Source organism: Rhinatrema bivittatum, chromosome 2 (assembly GCF_901001135.1).
Source record: "Rhinatrema bivittatum chromosome 2, aRhiBiv1.1, whole genome shotgun sequence".
In the NCBI taxonomy this organism is placed as follows: Eukaryota; Metazoa; Chordata; class Amphibia; order Gymnophiona; family Rhinatrematidae; genus Rhinatrema; species Rhinatrema bivittatum.
Genome location: NC_042616.1, coordinates 249,580,467 through 249,603,287, shown reverse-complemented (window position 1 = coordinate 249,603,287; position 22,821 = coordinate 249,580,467). Strand labels below are relative to the sequence as shown.

The following is a 22,821-nucleotide window of genomic DNA, read 5'->3' as shown; positions in this document are numbered from 1 at the left end:
GAGAAGGGTCTGATGCGAGAACATCAGAGCCCTCTGAGGACTCTGAAGCATCATCCTCCCAGGGGACATAGGGTTCCTCATCCTCTGTAGGCTACAGGAGATGGGGTCCTAGGTGCTCAGCCTTCATCTAGATGTGCAGGCACTGCTAAAACTGAATGGGGGATTGCAGGCCTTTGCATCTCTACTGGCCTAGGGGGAGCTTCCTCCTTGGAGGAACCGGCAATAAGCACTGTAATTGGTAGGTGTAGGCCTCTGTGCCCCACCGAGTACAGATGCTGTCCTGGGAACTGATGCCAGCTGGGTTGGTAACACACCGATAAGCACACTGAGCTTCTCCAGCAGTGGTATGAGGATGGGCGGAACCAGGTCCAGTGCAGTCTGTGCCACAGGACCGAAGCCCTGCAGCACTTGCTCCATCACCAGCTGGATTTGCTACTCCAGCTCTTCCTCCAACATTGACTATGCCAACACCGACTGGGAGGAAGGACGGGTGGCAAGATTTTCTTCAGACCTGCCAGGCAGATCAGTAACTGGTATCAGGACCAGTGGAGATAGTCATGGGCCCCCAGCACAAATGGAGGACTGGATCTCCTCACCTAGTCATGAGCCGATGCATCCCTGTACATCAATGGGGACCAGTGCCAATGCTCCTTTGGTTTGCCTTCATGCTCAGCCCGGTCTTTCCCCGGTGCCGAGGCAGATGACGAGGAACCAGACAACTGAGGGCGGATATGATAGAGATGTATGATAGAGGTGTTTAAAATCATGAGAGGTCTAGAATGGGTAGATGTGAATCAGTTATTTACTCTTTCGGATAATAGAAAGACTAGGGGGCACTCCATGAAGTTAGCATGTGGCACATTTAAAACTAATCAGAGAAAGTTCTTTTTTACTCAACGCACAATTAAACTCTGGAATTTGTTGCCAGAGGATGTGGTTAGTGCAGTTAGTATAGCTGTGTTTAAAAAAGGAATGGAAAAGTTCTTGGAGGAGAAATCCATTACCTGCTATAAGTTGACTTAGAAAATAGCCACTGCTATTACTAGCAACGGTAACATGGAATAAACTTAATTTTGGGTACTTGCCAGGTTCTTATGGCCTGGATTGGCCACTGTTGGAAACAGGATGCTGGGCTTGATGGACCCTTGGTCTGACCCAGTATGGCATATTCTTATGTTCTTATCCTTGGCCTGGAGGAGGCTGACTGTGGTCGGTCTCTGGCACCCCTATTTGCTGATGGCAGAGGACATCTCATGTGGATCAGTGATGAACATGGTCCTCGGGCATCAGGGGCATCACCTAAAACAGATGTGGCCATGTCAGGATGAGACAAAAGGGGCACAAACCAGAATGTTGGCGGTGGGAGTCAATGGCCGGTGGGCACAGAGGCATGACAGGGAATCAACTGCGAAAAGAAACCTACCAGAATTGCCAAAAACCTTGACTAGTAACATTATAGGGAGGCACCGAGAGGGACTCTGCGATGGAACCACAAGAGAAAAACCCATGAAAAATGCAAGAAAAAGGAAGTTTTCTACAAGGCTAAAAATAGCCAAAAGTGAGCTCACTCACACCATGAGGCTTACAGCTCTGTGGAAAAAGAGAGACTGGAGAGGGACCCCCCACATGGTCACATGGTTTAGGGCATTCTGGGAATGCTCAGTGTGCCTAGCAAAGCTCTAGAAACTTTGACAACTTTTCCGCATAGGAGCTCCATCTGATGATGTCATCCATATATGAGGACTTGTCCTTGGAGAAGCAAACTTGCTTTCTCCATTGACAAGCAGGCATGAATTAGCCAATAACATGTGGGGAATCCCAAGATGAGAGTTGCACAACAGAACCACTTAATTGAAAACAACTCAGCCCCACCAAGGAAGAGTGGACTACTAGGAGAACAGGCAGCACAGAACTACTTGCTTAATTACTATTCCCTCAGGAAATACTGTCCCGAGATTAGTGTGACATGACAGTGTGCACAGAAGGCCAAATAGCGGCTTTGAAGATGTCTTCAGCGGAAGTGGCCCTGAAATGAGCCACTGAAGTTGCCATGGCTCTCACTTTAAGAGCCTTGACAGTCTAATCTGAAGACTGGTTAGTACATAACAGTGCACAATACAGTCCGCTAGCCAATTGGATAGAGTTTGTTTGGCAACTGCCATTCCCAATCTATTGAGATCCAAGGACATGAACAACTGAGAAGCTTGACAGGGAGGATGAGCTCTCGTTCAGTAATATGTCAGGGCTCTCTTACAGTCCAAAGGAGTGAAGAGCCTGTTTTGTGTGCATGTGGTCTTTGACTGAATGTAGGTAGAGCAATGGTTTGATTCATGCGATTACCATTTCTGGAAGGAACTGAGGATGAGTTTGTAGAACAATCCTAATTTGAAAAAATTGAAAGTATGGTGAATATAAAACCAGAACCTGTAATTTATTTATTCTTTGTGCCGAAGTAACAGCTATGAGAAACACTTTCCAGATGAAAAACTTCAAGTCCACCAACTTGAGAAGTTTGAAAGAATGTTTCATGAGCTGAGCTAAGACTACGCTGAGGTCCCAAGGCACTAGAAGTTTACTGTCTAGAGGCTTGGAAAGCCAGTGTCCTTTCCTGAGTCTTGATACTATGGGGCAGAGAGAGAGATTGGAACCCCTTCTACCTGCTGGTGATATGTTGCAATGGTACAGAGATTAACTTTGACAGAAGAGGTGTTAAGGCCTGAAGACAAGAGGAAGAATAGCTACTGAAGCAAATCCTTTGGGGCAAATGAAAAACAGCCCAACTAGTCAACCTCTTCCATTTGAAGCCATAGGATCTTATGGCTGAAGGTTTCCTGGAGGAAGGCAAAACATCCTCCACCTCTTTGGGAAGGAGGACACTACTACATGTTCAACATCCACATTGTGAGGGCCAGTGCTGGCATGTTCAGATGGCAGAGTCTGCCTTTCCCCAGTGTTTTGAGACAGACATGCCCATTGGAACCAGAGACTGAATTGACAACCATATGATATATAGATATCACATTTGCTTTGGCTATGCTGGTGTTACGAAGATTATCCTACTCTTGTCTGGAAGGACCTGGCAATGAGAGGAATTGGTGGGTATGCATAGTAAAGACAGATGCTCTATTCTAGCAAAAAAAAAAAAAAAAAATCAGGAGCTGATCTGAAACTATTTGGATGGAGAAGAACTTCAACCTCTGTTTTGTGAAGTGAACAGATCGTTCACTAATTTTCGCCAGCAACTGAACAAGTTATTTGTGATCTTTTGATTCAGGGACTGCTCATGCAGTTGTAACACTGTGCTGAGGCAATCTGCCAATGTGTTTTGGATTCCTGGTAGGCATATTACCTGGAAATGGGCCATATGACATAGAAACATAGAAATGACGGCAGAAGACGACCAAATGGCCCATCCAGTCTGCCCAGCAAGCTTCACACATTTTTTCTCTCATACTTATCTGTTTCTCTTAGCTCTTGGTTCTATTTCCCTTCCACCCCCACCATTAATGTAGAGAGCAGTGATGGAGCTGCATCCAAGTGAAATATCAAGCTTGATTAGTTAGGGGCAGTAGCCGCCGCAATAAGCAAGCTACACCCATGCTTATTTGTTTTACCCAGACTATGTTATACAGCCCTTATCGGTTGTTTTTCTTCTCCACAACCAGATTCGGAAGGCTTCCTGGCAGGGGGGCCTGAACCCCCCTGCTTATTTATGTAGAAAACAGCCACTTGGTTGTGAGTCTAGATTAATATTCTCTTTCTTGAAAGAATATGAGAGAAAGCCCTTAGAGCGCAGTGGATGGCTCGTACCTCCAGGTGGTTAATTTTTAGACCACTCTTCACTGAAGATCACGATACTCTCATCCACGCTGCTTCAGCATTTTTTTCCCACCCCTTGGTGGGGGCGTCAGTAGACAGTTTCTTGATCCAGTGGAATGCACAGAGAGACCCCCCCAACTTTAGAACTTCTGAATTCATCCACTACTACCAGGGATGCTCTCATCCTGGAAGTATGTAACACTGTACAATGGTGATAGATATTCAAATACAAGAAGTACCTACAATGGAAGATAAAGTAACTTTCAAGGTCACAAGGAGTGCAAAATGGGAGAAGCAGGATTTGAATCCTGATTTCCAGTTCACTACTCTAACCACTAGGCCACTCCTTTTATGTTATTTCTTCTTTCATAACAGTCAAGAACTGCTCCTTCCTCAACTATTACAAATTTCCCCTCTGCTCTCGTCGTTTTCTCACTGCCCCTTTTGCAATCCCTTCAGACTGCAACAGCAAGAATCCTATGCATCTCCCATAAACCTGTCAGCTTCCACCTCTTTAAATCCCTTCACTGCTATTGATCCACAATAAATTCAAGCTTTTCCTTCTCTTTCAAAGCCCTGCACTCCTCTGTCCTTCCTAGATCTTGGACTCAATTTGTCCTGACATCTCCTCCCCTCCCAGCCTCCTTTTGTCTTGAAGTCTTTTACCTTATCTATGAAACTCCTTCCTCCCTTTGCAGTATGCCCATCTCCACACAACTTCAGGCCCCATTGTCCATTTCAATGAAAGCCACCATCTGTTCTGTGGAGTACCACACCACCATTCCTGCCACTGCCCCATCTTCCCTACGCGTGGCCATCTCGCTTTCTTCCCAATTAGACTGGAGAAGCAACTTCCCTTACAAGCTAAACCTGTACCGTTGCATGGCTCCATGTTTTGTTTTAAAGAGTAACAGCTATTTAAACCAGGGCTTCCCAAACTGTGGGTCGGGACCCCCAAATAGGATCACAAAACTTTTAGCCGAGGACACAAGTGCGTCAAAATGGCTTCACACTTCAGGGGCTATCAGCTGCAGCATTTGTAGTGGAAGTCAGAGTAAGGCCTTGAGACAGCAGGCGCTTACAGCCCCTGCCAGTGGCACTGCTCTTACATGAGTTTCTGTGGTAAAGTCTTGCACGAGGAGGGATCAGGGCCATTGCAGGACCTGTGAGTTTGAACCAGCCTATAGGCCCCATGCTGACTTTCATTACTAATGCCTTTGGTGCTTGTAGATCACTGTTAGCTCTCCCCTCCGCTCACAGCTGGTCCTCAGCCTAAGTGTGCATGAGCCGGTGGAGATTACTACTGCTCCTCTATCCTCACCCATCACTTAACCTACTCAAAAAGAGAGTGTGTTGCTATCATCGCCCTGCCCTCTCTCTTCCCACCAGTTGTCAAGCACCTTTCACCCAAAGGAAAAATGTTGCTGCTGACCTTGGCCAAGGGGATGTTTGGAGGTGGGATCAGATACAGAAGGGGTCTGAGGGTTGGATCAAGTAGAGAGGGATTATCTGTAGAGGGTGAGAGAGGGGAATGCAAGAAGATATGGGAAAGAGAGGCTCAAGGTTTGGCAGGGAAGAGGTGAGAAGGAATAGGGATAAGGAGAGAGAGAGAGAGAGGGAATGACAAAGGATTCATTGGGGGGGTTTAATAAGGACTTAAGAGTGAAAGGATCAGCTGGAGGTTGCAAAAAACTAGAGAGGGTGAGAGAGAGGAGATGGCTGAAGTGGTGAGGGAACTGGGGATATAAGAGGGGATCAGCTGGAATGGGGGGGGGGTCCACTGGTGGGGAAGGGGTCCACTGGAGGAGGTGGAGGTTGAGGGAAAGAATTGTAGGGAGAAGATGGAAGTTACGAGAGGGAATCAGTTGGAGTGTGGGAAGGTGATAGTGTCAGAGGGGGTAGCATCCCTGCTAATTTGTTTTGGTCATCCTCTGAGGTCATATAAATTTCTAAGTACTACAATGGGGTTACACTGGCTAAAAGTTTGAGAAACCCCTATTTGAACAGCTCCATTAAAAACCAACCATCTTCTGTGTCTGGCCACAATGCTTGGCTTAGACTGGGTTTGATGATATGGCCAGAGAGCACCAGGGGTCCCTCCCTACAGAGGACTAGCACTCATGGAGGAGGAAATGCATAAAGTCAATGAGGACTTTGAACATGGGGAGGTGTCTTGATACTGTATATCTATACTATCCGGGTAGCTGATGCTGTATACTTTGCACTGTCAATATGATAAAAGAATACAATAAATGCAAGTAAGCAACAAGGCCAGCACTTAGGGGTGTTTTTGTGAGTGTGAGACTGCATTTTGTGCTTTATTTATTTATTTTTTAAAGGATGGGGAATGCATCAGCATTTTCTGTCAGCAGCACATGTTGCTTATCCAAACAGTGATGTGTTTTCAAAGAATGTATTGCTAGAAAAGGCTAATTGTGAGATTCAATTCCTATTGTGTCACATCTCAAAATCACTCATCCATGGAATGCACAGCCCTCAACAAGGGAACCATAAAACAGACTAGGACAAACCCAGGACACTAAGTCATAAAATCTTATCATTATTCAATAATAAATAGAGCTTCTACTTTTAGTTTGTTTATAAGTTGCAAATGTTGATATTTTCCAGTTCCATATTACCACCTAGGAAAAGGATTTGGGCATCATAGTAGACAATACTTTGAAATCCTCGATTCAGAGTGGGTCATAAAAGCAAACAGAATGTTAGGAATAAAGAAAGAAATTGAAAATGAAACGTTATAATGCCTCCTTATCACTCCATGTGAGGCCCGCAGCTGGAGTACTGTGTGTATTTTTTGTCGCCATATCTCAAAAAAGATATAGTTGCAATGGAAAAGGTACAGAGAAGTGTGACCAGAATGATAGAGAGGATGGAACAGCTCTCCCTTGAGGAAAGGCTAAACATGTTAGGACTATTCAGCTTGGAGAAAGACAGCTGAGGGAGGATATGATAGAGCTGTATAAAATCATGAGAGGACTAGAATGGGTAAATATAAATTAGTTATTTATTCTTTCAAAAAATACAAATACTAGGGGACACACCATGAAATTAGTAAGCAGCACATTCAAAACAAATTGGAGAAAATTCTTTATTGCTCAATGCACAACTGAAGTCTGGAATTCATTGCTGGAGGATGTGGTTAAGGCATTTAGTATAGCTGGGTTTAAAAAAAGGTTTGGCCACGTTACTGGAGAAGTCCATAAACTGTTGCTACCCAAGTAAACTTAGGGAATAGCTACTACTTATCACTGCGTGATAGCAGTATGGGATTTATTTACTGTTTGGGAGCTTGCAAGGTGCTTGTGACTTGGATTGGCCACTTTTGGAAACGGGATTCTGGGCTTCAACCCAATATGGCAATTCTTATGTACCAAAAGAGTCAGTTTTCATGGTGCAGACTATGGCTGATATCTTTTCCAGCTGAAAGCAAATACATGTATTTGTGCAACTGAGTTGCCAGCTCAAGAAAGGCACAAAAAAAAAACACCACAACCCACAGAGTGGAGGTTCCAAGGAGAGGGATAAGAGTACTAGGAGTGATGAATTTCCAGCATTTATCCAATATTCTATCTTTTAACATCGCAGGTGTTTTAACAGTGTTATTTGGTTAAAACCTAAAATCAGAAGCACTGATTATAAGTGACATTTTGGTGTGAATAATTAAATATAGACAAACATTTAATACTATGCATAAACTATTCAAAACAGGAAATCTTATAATCTTACAAAAAAAAAAATAAAGAGGGGTTGCTGTATTAAGTCTATGGCAGCAAAAACAAAGGCTAGCAGTACTTTATAAACTAACTGATTTATTGATAATTGAGCTTTTCAGGACAAGAGACCATTTCATCAGTTGCCAGTCAGGCTTTGGCATGAGTAAAAATTTCACCCATAGCTCTCCAGGTAGTGTGTGCATTTCCACACTATGGCATAAAGATGTGCAGTTTCATTGCTAATCCCAATGGTATGGCATTTTCTGAGGTGATTTTCCTATGCTTCAAAACTCTCAACCTCTCCCATGCCGGTCATCTTGCTGCTATCAATGTAATATCCTTTAACAACATAATCTGACATGCTCTAATAACTGTGGTTCACTATGCGGGGCAGAAAGCTATGAAACCTTGGGACTGGTTCAGTTCCTACCTGTACTATGTAACAAAGAACCTCCAAGAGCGAAACAGAGTGAATTTTGGTATTTCGGTTCCTACCTGTACACCAGTTTCCCCAACATGTCTTATGTGACTTTCTTCCTCCTCCTTCCAGCCAGCAGGAGATCAAAAAACTTAAGGCCAGGCCTGCCTCCTGAACCACCAGCTCTACTCTAAACTTTGACCAACCCTCCCCCATAGGCACTATAAATTAATCCATGCCTGCATTAGAGCAAAGACAATGGAGAAGGAGGAAGATGGAAGCAGGTATGAAGCACTGATCTCCTGCTGGCAGCATGGAAAAAGGGACTGCACATTGCATGGAGAGGTGATGTGGGTGGAGACAGGATCATGTGACATTTGATTCCACGTGCCACAAGGATTGTGCAAGCTCAAAAGTTTGTTGCAAAATTTTTTTAAAATATTGAGAAGCATTGCTCTACGCTACTCACCATGGGCCAGACTCATTAAGGCTTTTCTCCCATTTCATATCTGTGGGAAAAACCCTTAGTGAATCAAGTACTGTGTGACTAAAGAGGTAATTTTCAAAGGAGGTCTCTCTGCATGTAATAATGATATAATGTAGCAATTTTCAAAAGCTCATTTACACGGGTAAAGTGCATTGACACGTGCAATACCCAGTTTGCAGTGTGTAAATCCTTTTGAAAATTACTCTCCAAGATTGCAACTTTGAAACAGCCCTGCAGGCACACGTGTACTGTGTGTTCCAGTTTGAGCTAAAGGACGCGACTGTTTTATAACATATGTGCACATGATATAAAACAGGTTGTATGTGCATACATGTATGCACAATTTTATATGGATGTGCGTGCAAATGCTGCCTCTACTGCATAAGTGGGGGGATTTTAGTAGACACGCACCAACCAGTTTCCCCAGTTCATTCCCAGTTCGCCCAGGTAAGGGATAGTACTTCTTAACCCCCCTTAGATAAATAGCCTCCCTTTTACCTTGTTAGCATCAACCCTTAGAACCCCACTGACTAGCCTAGATTTATTTTATTACTTACATACCATCCATAGCAGTAGAAAAATGATTTGGCAGGGGACCCCAGGCAAGTGCTTGTGCATGTAAATATGCGCACATTTCATGGATCGCCCATGTTTGTAAAAAGAAGTCACATGCCCATTGCCTACTGCTGCATGCAAAGATTCTTGAAAATTCACCTGAATAGCCTGGCGCCCTTGCTGAGCATCTGCTAGGAGCTCGATGGTCAGAGCCCGTGAGTCCTGGAGAGCATCCTGGAGGTAGATAAAACTGTGGCCAGTGTGGCGACCCATGGTGCATTCCCGGCAAATAGGGACAGAGCAGGTATCACAGTAGAAATGCAGCACCTGGAGAAGAGCAGGAAAAGAAAAACAGACATGAACCAGGTACCTCTAAAAGGAACACAACAGAGCAGTATGCCACACCATTGTTGTAAAAAATTCAATGAAAAAGCAGAGAAGGCAAGCAATCAGTAGCCAAGCACAACACTGGTAATGGAAACCGTTTGCTCCTCTCTGCAAACCATCACCCAGAAGAATTTCAGTCTAAATGGTTTCTGTCCTCAGGAGAAAATACATCAGCCAACACTGAGAAACTTAAAATCCAGAATTTGCTTTTTGTGGTAATATTAAAAAAAAAAAAACCTGACAGCAAACTTCTTGCAATTCTTGTTGTAGTATAAGACAAGGAAAGGTAGGTGTAAAAGACAGGTGTGGAAAATAAGCACGGGTAAGGAACACAGGTACGAAAATAAAGCAGGTTATGCTGCACTGTCCTGGAGGGCTGTACCTGCCATCTAGGATATAAGTCAATTAAAAAGGTATTAGCTGAGAAACAAGGAAAGTATTCTTACAGTTTATTTAAAGTTACTTATTTACTGCTCCCCGTTTCAGTCGGGGCTGTCTGAAGCACCTGTGCAATAAAAATATGCATAATAAAAACAATACACAACCAAAATATATAACACCACAACATTAAGGCTGACAACTACCCATATATGGCTCCCATAGGGCTTAACTTACAATCCTGCTTTCCCAACCTAAGGGTATCATCAAATTATTGGTCAAAACCAGGCTTTACATTCTTTGGAAAAATAATAATAATAATAATTTCTTTCCATCCTGATATCAGTTGGGAGCATATACCATAGAGTTGGCACTACTATGGAAAATGCTCTAGCTCATAACTGCACTTGCTTCATTTCTTTGAAAAAAGGTTCAATCAATAAAGCACCCTTGGTTAACAGTAATTGCCACCTTGTCATATACTGTTTATTATGTAGGTACTCTAGTCAGTACTGGAAATGCAGCCTTAAACCAAAAATGAAGATTCATTTGGTTGTTTAAATCAAAATTAACTCCCCCTTTCCTATTCTAATTTTCATTTCATTCCAGAGTTTTGGGTTGTTTGTTTTTTTTAAACAAGCCCCTCCTCAAGTCACCCCTACCATTGTCAATCCGACTAAACAGACACAGGTCCTCTACAAGTGATCACATTAATACTCTGAAGAATCCAGCTATTACAGCTTTACCAAAAAAAAAAAAAAAAAGACTTGACAAAGCTGGGCAAAATGACAGTGCTATCTTCATACAGGCACACAAAATTCAAGAATTATAACCAGCAAGAAAGGGGGACTACAGCTTTTCACTTCAGGTCGAATTAGCAATTCAAATTGTAATTGAAAGTTGAGACATTTTAAGTTGTAGCACATTTACAGCAGTAAACACAGCATGTGTGTGAGTAGCACGGGGTGGGACAGGAGTCTAATGTTTAAAAATTGAAAATGCACTTCATATTTTAGTGTATGCTGTGATTTTGTCATGTTTCAAGTAGGTCCCACGTACAGTACATAATGGGAAATGCTGAATTCATTCAAGAAGTCTTTATTAAAAATAAATTATTTTTTTTCCCAAAACATGCCATTTATAGCAATCTGGGAGAGAAAAGTACATTCTAAGTTAAGGAACTGTAAAAAAAAAAAAACAAAACAAAAAAAACCCAAAAAAACAAAAAACCCAGCATAGTGTAAAATAAGAGTGCGCAGCAATCAAACACAAGAAGAAAAAAAGAAATCCTTGAACGTGTTAATAATGTCCCCTTTAAGAGCTGCCAGAATCAAGAGAAAGACAGAAGACCGCAGCGCGACTTCCAATACTGCCGAGGACCAAGGGAAGCCGCCTCTCGTTTAAGTTACAGGAGCAGCTCAGCCTAGTCACACCGGCAAGCTGAAACGTGCAATGGCAACGTTCAATAACGGCCAGAAGCTGTTAATAAAAGTGGTCAGCAAAGGCTAGAGGCCGCCCCAGGAAATACTAAAAGTGGCTCGCAGTTCCTGTACAAGGCCTTTTAAAAACTGGGGCTTTGCACGCCAAGAGAACTTTTGAGCTCCTCTTCAGGGACAGTGAGCTATCTTGCCGAGCCCATCTGGCAGACTCATTTCCACCACAATACTCCAATACACATAGTGGGAAGGCTGGAGGGCGGGTCGGGGCTAAGGCATCCATCAGAAAGCCCCCAAAACTAATAAGAAAAGAACTTTAATTAAACAATCGTTTCCCTCCTTCAGTGCCACAAAACCCCCGCCCACCCCGAGGGAGTATTTCATCTTCTCCGAGTGAGCTAGCTGATTTGTAAGTCAAAGGAGCAGTACTAGAACACAATTGCCTGTCAATTCGACTGCCAACCCTTGAAAATTAGGCAAAAACCAGGCCTGCACAGCTTTCACGTCTCCCCTCCCCCTCTTCTCCAGCAGAGGCGCGCAGAGCGGTTCTCTCCAGAACAGAACTGGCAGGAACTTGCTTACTTATGGTCCCCACAGCCCCTCCTCCTGTTTGAAAAAGAAACTCACACAGGAAGGGTGGCGAGGGGGGTTGGAGCAGGAGCAAGGTGCATCTTGGCCCCCAGTCTAGCACTCATTCCTGCCAATTCCATTCTAGAGAGCAGTGCCCTGACCACCTAAGAGGCAGGCAAGCAGGTCGGGAGCAGCCACAGTCAGGTTTTTACAATCCAAGAATACCATTTGCGGTTTGTGAGCGGTATTCTTGAGACCTTTTCAGTTGGCAGTTAAAAATAAAAATAGAAAGATTTCCATCTTTTATTCTTAATTTTTCGTGCACAAAACAAGGTCAGTTTTCGAAGATGTTTATCCGATTTTCAAAGCTAGTGATCGGCTGCCTTTAAATTGCCCTCACTCAATCTGGCTATAAGTACAGCGTGCCTACCCATCTTTACTGGAGGTAGGCGTTTCCAGGGAGGGGGGAGAGTATGTTCCGGGCAGGACTGCAAAACTAGGTGCTTTGTTTTCCGGCAAAAATCTGCCCACATTAAGAACAAATGCAATATCCTCAGGTCATTTATACCTGTGGGCAATTTAAAAAAAATAAAAAGCAATTACTTTCCTTTTCAATATTAGGTTGGAGCTCTGAGATTTAACTGCTTTCACCATTGAGAATGTTGAGTAAATCAGGGTGTTGTACCGATCTCTCATCTTTACTGCACGGTAGGCACCACACCCCATTCACAAAACCAGCCTAAACAGCTGAAGAGAAAACACACAGGGAAGGAAAATTTTGAAATCAGGGTCCAGGATGCAAATGTTAAAAAAGAAAATTATACTAAATGTAAGGCAGCTCAGGCCTTACTATAAAGTGTACTGGAGTACTGGCTAAAATCAGGGACAGGGCTTCCCGTCAAGAAAACTAGGCAATCACCTAGAGCGCCAACACTTTGGGTTTGGCAAGATCCTGCCAGCATGAGGTCCAGAGAGGTGCTGTACCAGAGCCAAAACCAAAAGGAGGGAGCACTGTGCTGGGGCCACTGCCACCAGTAAGAGGAAGCACTGTGCTGGAGCTTCCACCAATAGCTAGGTTGGAAGGGGGTGAATGACCAAAGATTCACCTAAGGCATCAAGGGCTCAATATTGAAAGCATGTTTAGTACTGGATAGCCAGATAAGCAGGACTTATCCGGCTATCTAGCCGTCCGCTGAAAATTAGTGGCCACTAGATAGCCTGTTAAGTCACTTATCCTGCTTTTAGCCGGCCAATTTGTGGGCAGGCAGTGGGCAGATCTGGGCAGCGCTACTTATCTGGTTAACTTAACCAGGTAAGTAGAGATATTCGTTCTTATCTGGTTAAGAGCTAATTAACTTAACTGGATTTAACTTATCTGGCTAAGTAGCACCATGACCGCTGAATATCCCTTGTAACTTAGCTGGATAAGTCATAGCTGGCTAAGTTACTTAAACGGCCAGAGCTGAATACTGACCTCCAAATATTCTTGTACCAGCCCTGGTTATAATGAGGAATTTTCCAGAGTGGAGGACGTTCTAGAAGTGTGCACAAGCAGCAAAGTGATAACAAGCTCCTTCCACCCTAATAGGGGATGAGTTGGAAGTTATAGAAGGTGCATTTGGGAGCAGTTGCTCTTTTGGATTTACTGAGGAGCAGTGGAGCTGGGACTGAGATTCCCATGATTCAGGGGCCTGGAATGGAAAGTGAAGCAGGCCGAGGCTCACACCTGATGAAATAATTCAAATGGTTAAGAATGTAAAGGCCGAGCATCCTGAAAAAGCCAAGGAAGGGTTTCTGGAAAGGAGAGCGCGCCTCTGAGGTGTGGGGATTTTTTTGTTTGGTTTGGGAAGCCCACAGCTTGGGATAAACTGAGTAACATCTGTGATGGAGTTGGAGATTTGGAAGTGAGGAATTGTTTGCACTTTTGCTCCTGAAGTTTCTTTTCCCCCCTACTATTATTCTGCTTGATATGGACTTTAATCTGTTTTGGAAGAACAATTTGATGAGGAATTCCCCCCCCCCCCCTCCCCAGTTAGTGCAAGTCTCCCCTTGGGCTGCCCACTTTTGCTGGTTCCTGCTGGACTCAATCCTGTTTGAGTATTCTGGGGTTGCAGAAGTGTTGGCTGATCACTCCTGCAGCCACCAAAGGAGACCCCCAATGAAGGGGGAACGGGGCTACATAGAACAAAATCAAAGCAGCAATAGGCAAAATTATATTTTGAGGACTCTAGTTACTTTCTGATGCTGAAGTCAAGAGGGATGGAGTTAGATTCTTTGGGTTGGAAGAGCAGGTCATGCACCACACCCCCTTCTGCTTCCCAAACATACCAATTCTTGATTCTTTCCCCTACAATCATTCTGGTTCTATTCCACATCCTGACTCAAACTTGCTCACTGGCCACATCCAGCAGAACAGAGGGGCATCCTGTGTCTCATATGAAACCACTTTATCCTTCATCCTGGCATCCAGCTGGTGGGTCAGAGGAAACAGGAGCTTCCCCTGTGCTTCTGCGGAACAGGATAGCAAGTTGAAATATATATTTTAGTATGACCAATAAACAAATCAGTAAACACTATTGATCAAATTCAATTAGATCAAACTGTGAATGCTACAGCTACTTCAGCAGTTTACTGCATCACAAGATGCTTTCTGATTAAATATATATCTGTGCCAATGGCAAACACAAGCAATCAAACGATTTTTTTTTTCTGCTTTTGGAACTAGACAGCTAGTTAATCATGCAATGCATGATGAAGGTCATAACCTAGCAAGTGCAAATGTTCTTAAAAAAATGTGCAGTGTTCATGCAATAGTCGCTCTATACAACTTGCAAGAGTCAATGCACTTCTTCCCATCCAGCAGTGAGGAACAAATGGAATATTTACATGAAATAAGCAACTATGGAGAACACCTCCAGAACATAAGCAAATAAGTTATTAATTCGAGGCAGCCAACTGCTCCTTCCCACCTCCACAAACCAAGTAGAGTGACAAAGTTAAGCCATGATCTCTTCCACAGCACCTGTGTCAGTTTTACTCAATCACTTCCCAGAGTCAAAACCGCTGTCCCTCGGTGAAGCCAAGCTCCAACATCCCCCTCCACCCCCCTGCTTTTAACCCCAGGTCACAATCTTTCTTCTACGGATTCATTATAATATTCTTCTAGTACCTCAGTTGACTGTACCAGTTCCCTCCCTTGCTGCAGCAATGATATCAAAGACTGTGAATCGGGTCTGTTTTAGTCAGTTGCACCCTGGCTCTTGTGGCAGTTCCCTCCCCCCATTGCAGCAATTATATCAAAGTTCAGAGACAGGTTCTCTATTTCAGACAGCTGCAGCCTCTCACAGCCCTGATTTCTAGCAATGATTTTCTAACAGAACAGTTTCAGGCCTTGGCAGCCTTTCCTCCTCATGCAGTTCACATACCCCTCTCACAAAATACCTTCTCTGAAACTTGCTCTGCTTGGCTTCCAGCAGCTGCTGGAAAAGGCTTCTCCTCTTCTCTGGCTATTTAAATGGCACTGGAGGTTTCACCCACCCTGCTTCTCAAGAGACCCTACCCCCAGAGTCCCATGACTAACAACCCCTTGGATCTCTCAGACTTATAACTCATTTGCTTGTAACTTGCTTTGGGGTCCTCTGGCCATTTATTTTGCCAGAATTTTCTGCTCTGTAAAAAACTGTTTTCCTCCCTCAGTAAGAGCGATGGGAAATATATGCCATCTCAGCACACCAAATTAAACAGTGACCACTAATTGGGATTTAGCGTGCAAAACAAAAACGAACACCCTTTCACAGCACATCTCTAGGGTAGTTTCAAAGTTGTGCACGCATGAAGGTGCTGCCTTTTTTTGTGCACAACTTCAGCTGTGTGCAGACAAAATGTTTTTTTTTGTGCGTGCAATTACATACTTTTCAGAAGTTTGCGAGCAGTAATTCAAATGAAAATTTCATTCTTTTTGGAAGCACCACTGACTCTGTTCCAAAATGGAACACAAAAATCAGCTTTTTCAATCCAGAAAAAAACATTTCAAATGGCTGCACATCCCTACTGCACAGCAGTTCATTCAGTGCAATTTTATTAGAATTGTAAGCTCTTTTGTTGACGTAAAAAAATAAACTGCACAAAAAGATCTTATATGATTTGCCAAGCCACCTAAATCTAGAGATGTATTTCTTAAGATATTTTTATTGCAATTTTAGCCTTGTTTTATTAAGTATATTTGTCTATAATTTTTATGTATGTAAAGATGTAATCCACATTGAATATATATTGAAATAGAATATAAAATGGATTAAATAAAAAATAATAAAATAAGATATAAAGAAAAAAATCTCCCCCTCAGGCCCCAGGACAACTGAGAAATGCTACAAACACCAGACCTGGACATAATCCAAAATAGTAGAATTCCTATGGATCTTAACGGGGTAAAAAAGTCACTGCTGTAAGGGTAAGGATAACCTTTCCTACACAAATGTGGCCTCTCAATGACCAGACCATAAGACACAAATAAATCAGAACTTCCTACGAGAATCACCTCTTGAAACAGGCCTCTTCAAATTCCCTTTGGAGAGATTTCCTGGACAAGCTCACCATGATGAACTCTCCCTAACAGTCAGTGGAAGTAGGAGCTGTACTATGTAGAACTGCAATTTCAGAGATCAGAGGACACACAAGACCCCCGACCCCCAGAACCAAATCCAAGATGACAGCCATCCAACCCAAGAGCTAAGGGAAATTCCAAACCCTGTGGCCTTTTAAGAAAAATTTTGCACCTAATGGAATTTTAGTTATTCTTTTCTGAATCAGAACATGGCTGACTCCAGTATCAAAAAGAACGCCTAGAAATTCCAGAGACTGTGAAGGAAACAAGAACACTACCCAACCTAAGCCTTCCAAGATCTGTAGAAATCTGGTTGAGATCAGCTGATCTTCCTAAAATGATATGGCCCTTATTAGCCATGGTCCCTTCCTTGTGTAGGAAGGCCACAACCACCACCATAACTTTGGTGAAGGTCCTTGGTGCTACCAAAGGAGAAGGCTCTGAACTGAAAATGATTTACTCAGAAGAACCAGCACGGACACGCCTTTTCGGCTCCATAAAAGGGCTGAATTCTTTCCCTAAATTTCATCATACTGGAGAAGGACTTCTTGTATTTTCTAGCATCCTTAAAACAACCACAAACTCAGCCATTCTGGAAGGTGGACTGGCATCTATCCTCCGGAAACTTCTGAGGATTAGCCTCCTCTATGTCTTTGACTAACTTTCCCAATTCTCGCCACATAATTTCCTTATGAAAGTATGATGGCATTTCTTATGTTTATTAAGAAGGGCCATGGATTCTGTTATCTGTCACCCAGTGCCACAGCCATAATAGTCTCTTGGCTGTGACCACTAAGGCCATTGACTTGGAGGAGATCCACATAAGGTCATACAATGAGTCTACCAAAAAGCAAGCTCAGATTCATTCTGGGCTAACTCCTGACTCTGGGAACTGCTACACCCAATAACACTGCCCAAGCCACATATACCCCACAGATGAAGACCTGAAATGCCAAGGTCATGGAGGCAAAACAATTCTTTGAGACACTCATTGATGGCAGTGCTCACTTCCACCAGGACAGTTGTCTTGTGAGTGATGTCTGAGACAAGGGCATAGACTCAGTTGGAAAAGATGCTCTTTGACCTCTTTTGTCCTCATTGCTTTCAGCCCTCCCTCAAGGGACTACCATTCTGACAGGACCATGTCCTCCACTGACTTATGGATTAGAAAGAAAGGCTTTAGAAAGTTTAAGAACCCCCTAGAACAGTGGTTCTCAACCCTGTCCTGGGGACCCCCCCGGCCAGTCAGGTTTTCAGGATATCCACAATGAATATGCATGAGAAAATTTGCATACACTGCCTCCATAACATACAAATTTTCTCTCATACATATTTATTGTGGATATCCTGAAAACCCGACTGGCTGGGGGGGTCCCCAGGACAGGGTTGAGAACCACTGCCCTAGAGGATGGGATCTCCTTCAAGAACCCTTTTCAACCTTGCCATCCAACATTCAGAGGGATGTAACAATCTGAAAGATAAGAAAGGCCGCTTCCTCCTCATGAGGAAGCAAAATGACAGAACTGTCCTCTTGAGGAAGACACCGCCTTCCACTGAGGATCCTAAAGGACTGTCCACCTCCAGTTCTTCCTCTACTCCCAAATCCATAGGAGTCTTTGGAGAAATCCCCCCCCCCCCCCCGCCAGCCAACTCAAGTGCTTCTCTCATGAACCTAGATTGCTTAGCTAAGGATCTTCCCTAGGAAGGAGTGAATAGGGTAATCCTCAATTCCAAAAGCCCCTCCTCCATCAGGTCTCCATACAGCCACAGAAGATTTGGTGCAAAAAGGTAAAAATTCAAGCAATAAAAGCCTTTTTGATAGGAAGGGTCAGGGACCCCCATTTGACTTCACCTCTGGGGATAACATGAGGTGCCCAAAAGACCAGAAACAGCATATGCTAAGGGGCCCCATGGAAGGGAACCGGCCTTTGTGGAAGATTATAAATGGTGGCAATTCTTGCTGCCACTTGGGCCTCATTAGGAGGAGAGAGCGCACCACTCGCCTTTCCCCATTAAAATCCCTGAAGCCACCAGATTCTCAACTGCACGGGAGGGGAAACAAATTCCCTTGACTGCTTCCCCCCCGTTTGACCCTTCTGTCACAAGTGGGGCATTAGGAGCTGGCTATGCTGCTTATGCAACAGCTCACATAGCTCCCACACTGGAGGCCCTACTTGGACATAGGGCTAACCAGATACGTCTGTGCAACAGAAAATATCGCCCTTGAAGATAGAGATTCTACCTCAGATATGCCTCTTTTCACTAGAAAAAAAAAAGGAAAGTGGGGGGAAGGCAACATAGCCCCACATTGCATTGTGGATGATGCCTCTGCTCTCATACCCACGAAAAGCAAATGGGCAATTTACCCCCTCCTGAAGCTACTTCTCTCTCCTTGGAGCATTTGAAGTTTGGAGAAAGTCAAAAAACAGAGCCAGGAAAAGGAGAGGTGGGGAGGTTTATGGATGTCTTAAGGGATAAAAAAAAAAAAAAAAAAAAAAAAACCACACCCCAAAACAGGAGACACCCATTTTTCAAGAATCCCTTCCTGAATTGACTCCCATTTTTCCTCCTAAGTTCTGCCAGGCCCCTGGGGAGCCAGATAAGAAGGGTAACTCAGCCTGGGACAAAACCTAGGGAGCTTAACCTACATAACTAGGAATATAGAAAAGATGTTTCCCTAGGAGCCATGGCCTACCCCACCAAGTGAGCAACCGCCCTTGGAGCAAAGCTGTGAATATTCTACCAGGGGGAGGCTGTAAACCAAAGCCTAGGAGCTGGGATCCTGCTGAACCAGTCCAGTATGCGCTATCATCTCTTAGAGACAAAGAATACTGGTCTTTGATTGAACTGCATCATCCTATATACTGTGTCAATGTCACAGAAAAAGGTGTCCCCTCTATCAAAATACTAGTCCGTAATAACCCACACAACTAGACTGGTTGTAGCAGGATAAGGAAGGACGTTTTGAATAAGAGGTCATCAGGGCTCAAAGACAGACTTAGAAATAACAGGAGTAATAATAATAATAGTAATAGAAGTAGAAGACACCGAATGGTTTGTTAAGAGATTGTTTTGTATATTATGTATGAATACTGTGAATGTTTACTGTACCCCATCTAAAATATTACCGCAGTTAAGACATTTTTAAAATTGATTTCTTGCTTATTTTAACAATGTATGTAAATGGAAAAAATTATAATTACAGATCTGTTTAAAAAATACATATTTATTTATTTATAATTTTTATATACCGACATTCTTACATCCGATGTAAATCATACCGGTTTACATTAAACAGAATAGCAGGAAATAAATTTCCATAGTCTAATACAATGAACATATTTTTTATTTTAAAAAAATAAATTTTTTATAATTTTTTTCTAATATTGAACATAGGATGAAGAAACCAAAACCTATAATAAGAGCAAAAAAAAGTTTTGGGTTATATAACAAAAAAATCTCTATTTTGTATAAAATTATACTAGAAAATTTAATATTGGGGTTTTCATGATACTGGTAACCCACATTTAAAAAAATCCTTTGCGATAACAAAATCATTGACTTCCAGCTTAAAAATAGCAAAATCAGTCCCAATACTAGAAAGAGCAAAATATGTGAAGCTGCCCTATTACAAGAAGCTTTTATTGGGGTGGGGCTTGGTGTCAAGGCAATGTAATCTCTTATTAGGATGTTATGACTTTTTTTGTATTGATTTTGTATGAATTTTGGGTTATGTATTGTAATCCGCTTAGCAGGCTATAAATTATTTTAAATAGGAAAATTTTCCCCATATTTATTTAACTGAAAAAGTGGGGGGGATAGCCTAACAATGGAGGTCACAGAGGTCAAAACACTAAAAATTCAAAGGAGTATGGGTCAAGCTCAGAAGACCCTCAGATGCAAGAAAGCGAAAGAAAAGCCAAAAATCAGGTAGGCTCTGCATCAGGAATGGGCAAGTTATATTGGCCTTGTGCGCCTCCTCATCCGATGTCATTTTCTCTGTGTCTCTGTTTTCGTTTCAAAATAAGTAAACAGAAGTAGCTGAACAGGTGTACAAAAAAAAAAATCAAACATTTCCAGAGAGTTTTACCGGATTATCCACTCTCCCTCTCCTCACATATCACAGCTTTATTACATAAAAGGCCATTAAGCAGGTCTGGTTTCTTTTTAAGTTCTATGGCTTCAGTCATCGATGAGTGACCCCCCTCCCCTCACCGTCACAAAAGATTTACCATGATACTCTGTAGGCACAACGCTGCATGGAAGGCACAAAAACCACTAGTCCCAAAACTTCTTAAACCAGCAGGTAAAACAAAGGTAACAAGAATGCATTTTAAATATTAAAAAATCGATTTAACAAGCAGGTAATGCTTTCAGGGCAACTCAGTTAGCTAGGGAAAGGGGGATCCCTAAAGCTGCACGACACCCGCCATGTTCACAGTGGCTGAAAATGGATTTTAGAAAAAGAATTAGACCGCTAACATTTAACACAAAAGAAAAATAAAAAGCTCTGCATAAGCATCTCAGGATTGCTATAGTAATATTCTACCACGTGGTATTCACTGCTTGTTTCTATTCAGAGATGAATCGGGGCTGGCGGAGAACCTCACAGCTGTTTCTTGGGCAGCATATGTGAAAAAAGGGTGGAAAAAAAAGCAAAACGGCTTTGGTTTCTTGCCTTTACTTCTTAAGAGATTAAACGAAAGAAGGTTTTAATATATATCTTCCCCTCTGGCTTGGCCCACAGTACAGGAGACTCCGGTTTCAAGTGTCTTGCTGAAAGGGGCTGAGACGCATCACGGAGACGAGGCACTCAAAACGCTGGGGGGAGGGAGGGAAGACCACTCTCGGCGAGTACAGCTTACGAAAGAAGAGTGCTGAGGGTTAGCCTCAAAGACGAGGCCCCCTCCCGCCTCCCCAGTGATTTAAAAAAAATAAATCGAGGAGCAGGCCAGTGGCTCGATGGCAGTGCCCCGGACTGCTCTGTGGAAAGACCCGGATCATATCTTCTGCTCCCTGGGCCAGTGAGGGCAGGGAATGCTGCAGAGACGGCGTCCGTGGCCCGTGAGAAGGGAGAGCATCCAAGACATCTTACAACAATTCCCCCGTGCTTAGACTTGAGAGCCCCCCCCGAGGGATGTAGTTTCTGGCAGCTGCCAAGATGGCTGGGCGAATGATATGAAATAGGGGAGAAAGCCCCAGTAGTTATGAATTCACTTTAAATAGTTTCTCATGTTTTCTCCTCCCTCCCCCAAAGTTTTGAGTAGCATCTATTCTCCAGTGTGGAGATGAATTTCCATTAGCTGTACAGGAAGAATATACTGCAGATTAAATGGCCAGAAACAGAGAAGCATGGCAACCCCAGGGCCTTATTATGAATGATTAAACAGAAAAATGCTCTAAAAACGGGGAGGGGGGGGCAAAACAAAAAGGAAGAGAAAAAAATCAACCTAATAATTGAAGGTTGACCGACGTGCCGCAAATGCGCAGTAGAGACCAGCTCTACCGCGCATGTGCGGGCGAGCACGTCGGTCTAAGCCAGCGTCAGGAAAAAAAAACATGGCGGCGTCGAGTGGCAGCGGCGGCGTCGGCAGCAGCGGCGGCCAGTAGCGAGGGAGGGAGGAGAGAGAGAGAGGGGAGGGAGGGAGAGAGTGGGAAGGAGGGACTGAGTGAGAGGGACTGAGGGACTGAGTGAGGGGGAGGGACTGAGGGAGAGGGAGGGAGGAGTGGGTGAGTGTGTGGGAGGGAGGTAGGGGTGGGGAAGAGTGAGGGGAGAGGGAGAATGAGGGAGAGGTGAGAGACAGGGATGTGAGTAAGTGGAAGGGTAAGAAGTTGTGGAGCAGAGAAAAAGGGAGTGGAGGAGGGCTGAAGGGGATGGGATGGGGAGTGACTGAGGGAAGGGGAGAGAGGTGGGAGTGAGGGGAAGGAGGCAGTGGGAGACAGAGGGTGAGTAAGACTGAGTGGAGGAAAGGGGAGGAGTGAACGAGGGGAAGGGGAAGAGAGGGAGAAAAAGTGTAGAAGGGTGCTGTGTTAGAAAATGGACTGAAAAAAAAATGTAATGTAGCCCGTTTTAAACGGGCTTAACGGCTTGTTCTGTATATAAGGAAAGGCTTGTTCCTTTGGGCTCCCTGCTCATACAGAACTAACTGGCCTGTATTGGGCTACAGTGCCACATATATGTAGATAGAGAGTTACAAATCAAACTAAACCTTCATTCTCAAAAAGTGTTCTTAAATTACTGGTGTTAGTTAAATCCTATGGAGTCATTTTCTAAAGCATTTACATGTAAATGCACTTTATTCGTATAAGCAGGCTTTTGAAAATTCCTACAACATATGCCACTGAACTGTCAATATTTATTTATTTATTTATTTTTAATTTTTATATACCGGAATTCCTGTATACAATACAAATCAATCCGGTTTACATGAAAC

The 22,821-nt window shown here is 43.4% G+C and overlaps 1 protein-coding gene across 1 annotated transcript in view; it reads right to left on the bottom strand.

The window, feature by feature from the left end:
- The window catches only part of TRIM71 (tripartite motif containing 71), a 234,923-nt gene that overhangs the window by 62,765 nt on the left and 149,337 nt on the right, over positions 1-22,821 (bottom strand). Inside the window, exon 2 of the mRNA XM_029589401.1 lies at positions 9,173-9,340. Coding sequence (XP_029445261.1) covers positions 9,173-9,340 — 168 coding nt within the window. The remainder of the gene's footprint in view (positions 1-9,172; positions 9,341-22,821) is intronic.